This window comes from Cynocephalus volans, chromosome 1 (assembly GCF_027409185.1).
Source record: "Cynocephalus volans isolate mCynVol1 chromosome 1, mCynVol1.pri, whole genome shotgun sequence".
NCBI classification, from domain to species: domain Eukaryota; kingdom Metazoa; phylum Chordata; class Mammalia; order Dermoptera; family Cynocephalidae; genus Cynocephalus; species Cynocephalus volans.
In genome coordinates, this window is record NC_084460.1 from 214636192 (window position 1) to 214647614 (window position 11423).

The following is an 11423-nucleotide window of genomic DNA, read 5'->3' on the forward strand; positions in this document are numbered from 1 at the left end:
CATGAGATGTCAGCCACTTGTTGAGTGTTAAAATACTCTTCAGCTAGAGAATGCTGTATTTCCCTTGGCATTCCAGGCAGTTTCTAACCAGTGTTTGGAACTTGAAACCAGTGCCAAGCCTAAACACATCTGGTTGATTCCAGGCCACAAATAGCACTGGAATGCCTTCAACACCTTCCATAGCTGCCATACTTAAAAGTTTATTTCCAAAATAGGACTATTGACAAAATATATATATATATTATCAGTTTGATGCTCCAGAGTTAAAGTCAGAAATGTGTCATGTAGAGCACTATGTATCGTCATAACGTACATGTATCTATGAGCTTATATTTCCTAATTCAAACTTGCATTTCAGCAAATTAAATTAAAAACCAGCATTAGTAGATTCAACCCCATTTTCATTTGCTAAGTGTCATATTATAAGATTAGGAACCCATTCTATACACTTCAGGTATTCGGTAATGCAGTGACATATAATATCAATTAGTAATCAAATACCTTTAATAATGTTATTGAAAGCCTCCAGGGCATGTCACTATTTAGAAAATGCTGTAGACTGCTATATGTTATTTCATTAATGGTCTTTATTTTACTGAACATCCAATATAAATTTAGTGATGATAGAGGTGGTAAGGCACAATATTAAAGTAAGAAGAAGTTATTTACCTGTAAGAGAAGAAATCAGAAAGAGACTACTAGTTGTATTGGAAGTTAAAAAAATTCCAATAACCTACTTCAAGGCAGCTAATAGTGTGAAGAAAACAAGTATAATTCAAGCCATGCAAGAACCATTCCTTAACTTTTGGAAAAGGTATTTTGAATGAGGTTAACTGGATAACAAAGAATTCAATAGAAATTCTGGGAAGATAGCGTGCTTTTCCATTTGACAAGACCAATGTGGTAGGAAGGAAATATGACAGGAAGCAGAAGTGTATTTGGGAAAAAGACAAGACATTTTGCCTTCCAGGAAACTTCAAGTCATTATGTTATGTTACTGGTCTCTTTTGTGTGCACTTGAACCTTAAAGAAAAGGATGCTATCAAGAGAAAGGATGAGACAATTCTAGCATTAGCGATTCATTCATAAGGGCAACATAGGAGCGGTGTTAAATAGTGGAGATGGATTCTGGAGTCTGACTGCCTGGGTTCAAATCCTTCTTTTACGACCGGCTGTACAATCTGTGGCATGCTAACCTCTCAGATGATCAGGCTCCTTGTAGGTAAAAGGGAGATCATTTGGGGACCTAACTTGTGGACTGGGCATAAGGATTAAGGGAGACAACATTTGTACAGTGTTTAATACAAGGATTGCGCATAGTAGGCACTCAATGTTAGATCATTTTATTCTTATTCATTAATACATGTTCCATAATTTCCCAAGTTCTAATAGGATGCATGCATCGGAAGCAAAGCACATAGAAGAAAGGAATCTGAATGGAGAGCAGAGAAATTGTAGATGAAAAATTTCTTGGTGCTTTCGTTGCTATAGCGTGCATGGCCAACACTGTCCTACAACCTCTTTTGGATACTAATGTCTCATCAGCTCAGGAGCACAAAAAGGTCAACCAGTTAGGTCATTTCATGGAAAAACTGTGTGAATAATTCTGAATGAACATTACAGTTGACATGCCTCTCTCTTTTCCAAAGCAGCAAAACAGAACAGTGTCCTGAGAGAGTGAACATTCTCTAGTACAGGTTTCAATGCCTTTTAGAAATGCTTGAGGGATGCTTGCTAAACTGCAATCCATCATATAGATATCCTATAGTTACAGGCAATCAATTTTCAGAGAATTCATTTGATAATAAACAATATGCATATAATAGAAGTATATTAATCCTGCACTATGAACTGACAACTGAAAGAATAAAATGTTCGGCTATGATGCCATGCAAAGGAAAGAATTTGGGAGCAGGCAAAAGTTTTGACATATACCTTGCACTTAAACATTCTACTAATCTCCAGAAAGTTCATTAATAAGTATTTAATAAATTCAATTTTAATTGGAACTGACTTGAACCATCATCTATTTATCACTTGTTTGATTGGTTTACCTGATTCAAATCAAGATGTCTTAGGATGAAATTTCCACAAGAACAAGATTCAGAAAAAACATCCAAATTAATATTGAGTGAATCAAAACTTTTTCAGGGTAATTTAAAAAAATAATATCTAGGTTTACGATTCACTTGACAGAACGATAACTGAACTTAATAATAAATGAAAGGTTTGTGGTATGAAAAAAAATGACCATATACCTGAGAAGCAAATTTGACTGGTAACTTATTTAAACCTCAGACTATCTACTCAAAAGTGGAAACATTTTTATTACTTTTCTAAATAAGGTGGGTTTAAAAGCACCTACCACAATATCTCAACAGAGAAAGCACTTGATAAATGTCAGATTTAAATTTTAGTGGAATACAAGTGAGTTCTTGACAGTGCTTAACAGGAGTTTCAGAATTTTTTATTTCACAGTCCTTGTTTGTGACAATTAATTCTATTGAAATCAACTTTTACATAGTGTTTCCTTCCTCTGTCCTAGTCCCAGGTCCCAGGAAAAGCAAGCAAGCAATAAGCCATTGGTAAGAAAAATTAAGCATATTACTTTGGGATCTGCCTAGGAAGTAAATTAAACAGGTTGAGGCAAAAGAGCACTGGATCCCAATAGTAACTAGCTCATAATTTCCTTCTTAGTATAAGTGATCCTGTATGTTAAATTGTAGGCAGACATAACAAACACACTTTATCAATGACACACGCATAATCAACACATAATCAAATGATCCAACTTCATTTCCCAATCTTAGAGTCAACTCCAAGACAGTTCTCACTTATAATTTTCATATTAAGACATTATCAAAATATTACTAATGCTTAATATAAACATACCATAAACTTGTGGGGCCCAAATTAGGATAAAAAAGTGTACTAAATTTCTACATGTTTCACATTGATAGAACATTCCTTAAGAATTCCATTTGGCTGGAACCTAACACACTAACAGTAGTAATGTCATAAGACGTTTGGTCAAGAGACCAAAAAGTTAACATGCTGGAAACTTGACGAGCTGGCAAGCCAGTAGGAGGATAATTAATCACAAGTTTAGAGAAACCATTGGATGGTAAGCATCCTGTTGCTAGGCAATGTTTCTAGGCAGCAGATCTCACATCTTAAAGGACTGGAACAGTTTATTTTTACTTTTAAAAATGAAGTTTATTTTTCAAATTGATTATACATATTTGTGTTTGCCAACTTTTAGGTCTTTTGAATATCTATATACCTATGAAGCATGAGGACTATCTAATTTATAAGAAATAAATATATTGACTGGATGTCAGTATGTATGGTAGCCCTCACTAAAATAAGTTTTACACTCACCACGTAGTAAATGGTAGAGTTTGCATATACTTATAACATAAAACCAATCAGAGAGGGAAAGATGCTTTCAGGGATGTGCCTATTGTAGCTGAACAATGAAATACATGATATATTTGAGGTTGATTAAAATAGTAAAGTAAATTTAGGCATGAAAATACCTTTACTCCGTAAACGCTTCAATAGGACCTGGTACTAAATAAAATATGTATGATAAAAGACAAACATAGGAAAAGTTTGATGTTTCAAACACTGAATTATAGCAGACAAGTATAAAAGCTGTTTGAATTTGCTCTTCAAACTGGGTTGTCTTTAAGGCATCATTAGTTGAACTTTTAAAATAATAACAATAGAAATCAGATGGTTAAAAAAATAAGAAAACTGGATCGTTTGCCATAAGAGCACTGCTATTTATCAACCTCGTTCTCTTTACAAATACCCTCAACACTTAATGGTATAGAACCTTTCCCCCACTCAGGCTGCTTCCTGGTCACTCGTGCTGCCTCCAACACGTGTCCAATGAGGAATAAAGAATCAGGACAATGACAAGTACCAGTGCTTCCCAAGGATAGTTTTCAGTCACCCAAAAGGTGGCTATGTATTTAGGCAGTCAAATATGATAGGAAATATTCACATTCTCTTTCCTTTCCTTCTTTCTTTTTCTTTTTTGCCACATCATCACTTTGTCCCAAAAAGCATTAATGTGAGGTTACTTTTTTTCCTCCGTATTAAAATGTTTGATACTAGACTTTCCGGTTTCAAATGAGGTGTTTTCCTATATTCCCCCCCGACCCCCCCTTTCTCCTTGCCAATATTTTGATTGACATTCTACACTCATTCTGTTCCCATCCAGGGCCAGTAAAGCACGCCACATTTCTAGTGGAGAAGAGCTGGAGATGGGTTAGGGGCAGGCTCAGTTCCCTTGTTGTTGTGGTGGGGAAGTCGGGGGAAAGGAGGAGAAGGGAGGGAGGGACCACAGGTGGAACTTGACCGCAGAGCTGCAGGTCAGATCTTGGATTGTGGGAAGTAATATTGCTTTATATTATGGTCCTTCATTTTTCCTTTTAAAAATTAACCCACTATTTCTCTACTCATAGGGAAGAATTAGACTGCTCTCGTCAACTCTTGTAGTTGTTCCTAATCAGTAATGCATGAACTGGAAATAAACTCATTACATTTAGAAAGTTTTATTTTAGACTTCTGAATATAGGTGGTTTCGGTAGCTTATTTGGTCTACTGCTTTTCTTTTATGGTACTAACACTTGTTTTTTAGCCGATTCAAAATGTGGCAAATTTATAAAAACCAAACAAAATCATTCCTGAATCATGGCTACTTGATGTTTGGATGATGAAACATCATTGACTGAATTTATTTTCAGATTTTTTACAGGTAGAGGTTCATCGCAGCTTAAGAATTTGAAGATATTTTCAATAACTGGCTCGTGTCATGCCATTTCATCGCCCTGGTCATGTAAATATTCCTTTGACATGATTCATAAATTTGGTTTACAGATTAACTCGAAAGATATGAAGACAAGCACACTCATAAACACACGAATGATCCAATAAACAGGCAACAAAAAGTCCTACTGAGCTAGGCAAAAGCATTATTTCTTCCTTGTTGAAGGTATCAGCATATGCTACATCTTATGTCGCACAAGTGTACTCATTAAATATTATGAAATGTACAGCAGGCTGGGAAGCTCTAACTAGCTAGTCAAAGTCACTCATACCTGTGTGTTCGTATTTATGTCGCAGAAGGGAACTGCTTTTCTGGAATGTCTTGTCACATAAGTCACACGCATACATGCCACTCTCTGTCTTCTTGATCTTCTTTCGAGACAGACAGGAATCGGAGTCTGTCATGTCATCGAGGCCTGACATGTAGTCCTGTGCTCCATCAAGCAATTCTCCCTGTGATATAATCACACAGTTCAACACAATCTCTTCTTTGTGTTTATGCCAAACAACTTCACATAGGCTGACATTTGGAGAACCTCCAAAGTACTTGTAATTAATCGATCTAGTTTTAAAAAATTATTATTTTCCATGAACAATAGATGAGGTCTCACATTTCAACAAAAATATAAACCTTCTCTGCCCTAGATGGTAGAGTTCACTGTTTTTCAAGGACAGAAAGCGATCAACTCTGAAGGTGAGAAAAACATAAATTTTTCTAAAATCCTTCATTTTCTTTATACCAGGAAATACCCATGAGTGAAAATTAAATGCCAGAATTTGTGTATTTTCCAGTGGCTTAACTTTAGAAATGATCTGTAGCTGTAGAAACCCCATTTTAATTGAATTTTATATTTAGGTACAAAATGTTATTATTATGCAATCTATTTAAATGTATGTCTACCAACTAAAGGCCTCAAGCTATATTTTTATATTTAATTTTCTAATTTGAAATAGGGAATATTAATAACACTTTTTATCAATGTTCTATGTTAAAACAGCCTTCAGCATTGAGCAATAATGAATGTGGATCAGTAAATTATTAAATTTCTTGATATTTATTTTGTCTTGATCCAAAGGAGTGCAAACTTGCATGATAACATACATTTCCATTTGCTAGCCCACAGTTCAGTTTTCTTAGACTACGTTTGCACTAATTAATATTAGAGAAGATTAAATAGGCTTAAATACATTTACAAAGAGGGCAGATGTACTGTAAATTGGAATACTGGAACAGCTGTTACAGAGGTGCACTGCCACTTATGCTTCTAGTTTGCAAACAGGGATTACACTGCTTAATATTAAAATATACCTGCTTTTGTATTCAAAAAACCACAAATCATTTACTAGTTTGAAGATCTGGTAAGAAATCATGTAGAATGAAAAAAGTATTTTTAAAAATACTCTTCAAAATATACTATTTTCTATAAAACACCTACATATCAAATTTATATATGTACTATTGCAAGTTATGAACATCTTTAAAAGCATGTGACTATTTAAAACTTTAACTTTTAGCACTTACATAAGTCCTACCGAATATTGCGATTGATGTATAATTCTAAAAGCAGATGAGTCCATCTAAATAAACCTCAAAAATAAACATGAATTTCCTCTTTATCCTTTTTTAAAGCAAATATGCTTACAGAGTACAGTGTTCCACTGTTTTATCCATTCATTTTTCTAGCCCACTCACAGTTTTGTGTTCATGTTAAAACAAACTCTTCTATTTCTGCTGATTTTTTCACTAAGTTTTTTTTTTCCTACATGCATACAAACTATATGATTTTCATCTCCTTTCTTCAGAATAGAAAGATAGGTCTCATTACCTGAAATCCTTGTTTCCGCTGGTACTTTCTCCTTTGCTGCATATCAGCAAAGGTAGCTGCTCCAGTTGGGTAGGTATAGGCCATGTGTGGTAGGAAGCTCATCTGATCCAGTCCTGGGTATGGTCGTAGCCCAGGGATACTGGTCTGGACTGGTGGCATGAAAGTGGCAGGAGGAAATGCGCTTTGTGGTGGAAGAGTTGTGAATAAAGGTTTGGCAGTAAATGGGTTCATGCCGAACACTGGGTTAGTGCTTTTGTTGTCCAGATTATTTGAATTTGAAAACTCCTTCTTGATAAAAGTCAAGTTCAGAGGCTCATCTGAGTTTTCAGATGATGAAGAAACACTGTTATGGTCTAAATTTATGCTACTGGCTTTTGTTTTGTTCTTTGTGGCTATAATACTTTTGGGTTCTCTCATTTGTTTTGGTAATGACAAGTCCAAAGGCTCAGCCTGGAGCTCCTCAGAAGAGAAGCTGTTTGGAGTGTACGAACTACTGTGGGAGTTTTTAGAAGACGTGGAGGAAAGATTTAAGGGCGAAGGAGTATTACTCCTGGAGTGGTCCAATTTTTCAACTGGTTTAATATTGGTAAAATGGGAAGGTTTTGTTAGCCTGAGAGGAGGATCACAATTCGTAACACTGTTGTGGAGTTCTGCTATAGATGGTGATGTTATGGAGTCCATAGGTTTTATGGGAGACCTGGGTAATAAAGAGTCTTTTGTGGGAGGGTTACTGTTGGGAGCTAACGGCTTGGAGTTCCTTTCCAGTGATGGTGACCTGGAATTTGAATACTGGTAGACTTTTCGTTGCTCAAACCATTCCTTCACAAATTCCTGAGGAAGGCCCACAGCAATGGAAATTTTCAGCAGTTCATCAGAGTTGGGCTCCATGTTCATGGCATAGTATGCTTTGAGTACAGACATGTGGTCCTTGTATGGGTTGATGGGGCTTGTCATTCCTTTCTCAGAAAGTACAGATGACAAGAGGAGGGCTTTATTATCAACAAAAACTCCGGCTTTGTTGGGGACCATGTTTTCATGAGGTTGCAGGACTGCTTTGATCTCTTCATTCATCTTACAAAGGTAACGTTCATGCTGATGCAAGGGAATGGGGCCAGGAAAACTTTCTTTACAGAACTGGCATGAAAATGGAGTGGATATGTTGTGGTTCTCAATCATTTTGTCATCAGTGACCAAATCTATTAAAGTACGTAGCTTCTCTTTCTTGATGTTACTGATCTGTCTCCTTGAGTCAGTAGTCAAGCTCTGGAGGCAAGCTTTGGCTTCGTTGACTTTTTCTAATGTGTAGTCAATAATACTTTTAGTGGCACCATTATGACTCACTACTGGAAGACCGACAGGTGGAATATTAGGAGAAGTAACTCCTTGTTCCTCAGGTTGAGAACATGGATCCTTCATGTGATAACCTTTCAACTTTGAAATTTCTTCAGCCTTGCAGTCCATTTTTTGCCTGGAAACCGTATTGTCCACAATCTGTAGAACCTTTTGTACCTCGCTTAAATTACTATTCATGGTGGGAAATCCAAGTAAAGGGGTTTCCATCCCTACACCTAAGTGCTGCATTGGACTCTGAGCAGATGGATGAACTCCTAATGGGCTGGTGGCTCCAAGCCCACCATTCATAAAGGGACTAGTGCCACTAAACCCGTGTGTGGCCATAAGAACTTTATAGTCATTGAAGTCTAGTGGTTCTGTTTTAATTTTAAGTAAGCCTGTTTGTTCAGACATACTAAGTGGTTTTCCATTCTCCAACTTGTTTCTTAACTGGGTAATGGCTGAATTAGTAGGAGAAGAAGAAACAGAATTAGGGGAAGAACCTGTCTTGATATTGTTTCTCATTCGGCCATTTACAGAGATTAAACCAATACATTTCTTGCTGCTGATGTGCGAACTGTAGGAACCAGAATGGGAGAAACGTTTCTTGCAGTTGGGGCACTCATAAGGTTTTTCACCTAAAATGATAATTAAAATTAACATTACATTTCTTTGAGTAGGTCACGATTGCAGTTGTCTACCAAGACAAGAATCTGTGAAACCAAATGAAAGCAACACAATGGGGTACCTCTACATTCTAGGTGCTTAGATTAGAATTATGTGACCATAACTGTTTCTGGGCTTTATTTAACCTGGGAGGACATAATTCAAGATGTGAACAGTGGAAGGTGAGGGCTATCTATGCCTTTTTCAGCTAAGATCCCAAATCTTGTCTTGCCATCAGCAGCCTCCTATTTAAACAGTGTGTCAGATTAATGTGTGGTCAATAGCACAATAAAGATGTCACAGAATTTAAAGGGAAGTGTAGCCATGGCTTTAATCAACTCTGTGGAGATTCCATTGATTCTACCAATCCAACTAGTCCTTTGAATAGCATCCAATTTGGTAATAAAATGCTTGGCAGAGCTATCAAACTAGTTACAGAGAAGAAATCTCAATGGTAGAATACGGTTCTGTGATACACAGCTCTCAGGAATCAGGGAATATTTATCATGCACAAGCTCTTATCCAGAATTCTTCAACTTTTTCTTTCATGGTTAAATATCAAAAATGAAAACCCTTCAAATTTGCCAATTGGGTCTTTTCAAGTCAAAACTACTTAATCTGGAAAGTGGCTCTAAAAGGACAAAAAGGAGCCTGTAGATTTTGTAATAAATCAAAGCACATGTAATTTTTAAGAAGTATAAGCATTCCTCTTCTTTTTATAAGACAGTGCTATTGGTGGTACCATAAATTTCATGAAGACAAATCAGGCACACATAGTTTATGAAATAAATTGGTAGTTCCAAAAAGCTACAAACAGGACTGTGTAAAATTTAAACAATCTTTTAAAGCTCCCCTAATTAAACAAAATGCAAATTTGAGCACCAGCACCTCTGCTACTCACCACTGTGAATTCGCAGGTGTTCTTTCAGATGGTGTTTATACTTGAAGGCCTTGCCGCACTCTGTGCACTTGAACTTGCGATTACCTGCTCCTTGGGTTAGCATTTGGTGCTATAAAAGGAGAAAGACTGACATCAATTTTATGCAGGAGAAACAAAGAAAATTTGTTAGGAATATTTTTAAAAGACCTCTGTTTTTCAGACAGGCCAAAAGGTTCGAGTGCATGCTTATTTATCTGCCCAGTCTTTCAGAGTTGCAATAAAAGTGATAATGTGGGTAATAAAATTGGAACAAATAAAAAAAAGTGCTTTCACATGCACATCCAACACTTGCTTTAGAATTATTTCTGTAGTCCCTTTTCCAAAATGTTTCTTTGAGCCTTTGAAGATGAGAAAGTGTAATTGTAAAGATGTTTGTTGTTCTTTGTGTCTACTACAAATTTTATTATATGAAGATGCCCTGTAGACTGCAACTATTTTGTCAAGGAAAGAGAGAAGTACTTTCCTAAAAATTCTGAATAGTCTCAAAAAAAGAAAACAACAACAACAACAACAAAAAAGACACCCCCACATACAGATAACAAATTTTATCAAATTTTCTCTATCAGGGTAAAAATATATGTCATACTGAAGCAATCCAGAATTTAAAGAAGAAAGAAAAGCCCTCCAAATCAAAAACATACAAACAAAAACCCTTGACTGTAAATATTTTATTACACGATAAGCATGTTTAAATTTCCCATTCACTGTGCCAGTAGCAAATGTAAACCCTGTTTTTCCTGAGGTGTTGCATATCAGATTTGATTCATTATCAAATATAAGGGACAACATCTTGGGTTATAGCTGCTCGAGCAGTTTTATCACAGGCCAGTAGGAATGATTTCAATGACTTTTCATTTTCCTTTTTAGTAGTGTGCTAGGGAGTAGGGACAAAAAAGAAAAAAAAGTTTGCTGAAAAGACAAGTTAAAAGCAGCAAAGATATAATCAAACACAGCTGACCTTTTTGAACAAGGGGAAAAAGCAGTGTGACTTAGAATTCTGAAAAAAAAAATACAGTCATCCACTCTGGATGTTCAAGGTAGGAGGTCAGCCTTTTTCAAGCAGCAATGACACAAAAGCCTTTTGCAAAAAGACAGCACAGAAACGGTATGACAACTGCTAGGGTGTGCTGAATCTTCCCACATTCCTAGTGAGACAGATGGTGTTACATGGGACACAGGGAGGTTTGTTCAAACAGCAGCAACCTTCAAAGATCAAGCAGAGCCCAGCCCGCCGAGCGCCATTGAGGGACCAGCGCTCATATGTTGCTGAGTTGCATAAACAAACAGCAACAGCTGCTTTGTCTCCCCCCACAGCCCTCAGAGGACTACTATAAACTTTAGTTGTGCCACTGTTAATATGATACAATCATTTTAATTTACTAATTGTAAATGCCATGAGCAAATGAGGGGACTTTTCAACACCAAAGCTACCATTCATAATGCGCCAACACAATCACACTTCTGCATGTGAAATTTAAAGCAGTTATGTTAGATAAATATCTAGGCACTTTTTTTTTCTTAGAGTTTTTGTGCATATAAGCAAGGGGAGATAAACTGTTATATAAGTGTAACTGTGTAAGCACGTTTTTTGTATAACCGATCTTTGAAAAACATTCACGTGGCAAATCCAATCAGATATAAATGGAATGATTTATATGAGCTGTTCTCTTAAAATAGTAAAATTCCATAATACTGTATTATCACCATTGCTTGCTTGTGTTTGCTTGTTTTTATTTTCTTTATTTATAGAAAATAAAGCCCATCAGGAAAAAAATAGTAAAAATTTTATATATCATGTTTAATAATTCTTAAGATGGATA

At 36.2% G+C, this 11423-nt stretch overlaps 1 protein-coding gene across 2 annotated transcripts in view; it reads right to left on the bottom strand.

Annotated features, from left to right (window-relative positions):
• The window catches only part of ZEB2 (zinc finger E-box binding homeobox 2), a 122839-nt gene that overhangs the window by 2251 nt on the left and 109165 nt on the right, over window positions 1-11423 (bottom strand). For both annotated transcript variants that reach the window (XM_063105816.1, XM_063105814.1), the window contains 3 exons: window positions 9565-9673; window positions 6666-8635; window positions 5112-5292 (listed from right to left, as the gene is read on the bottom strand). In XM_063105816.1, the coding sequence (XP_062961886.1) occupies window positions 5112-5292; window positions 6666-8635; window positions 9565-9673 (2260 nt within the window). The remainder of the gene's footprint in view (window positions 1-5111; window positions 5293-6665; window positions 8636-9564; window positions 9674-11423) is intronic.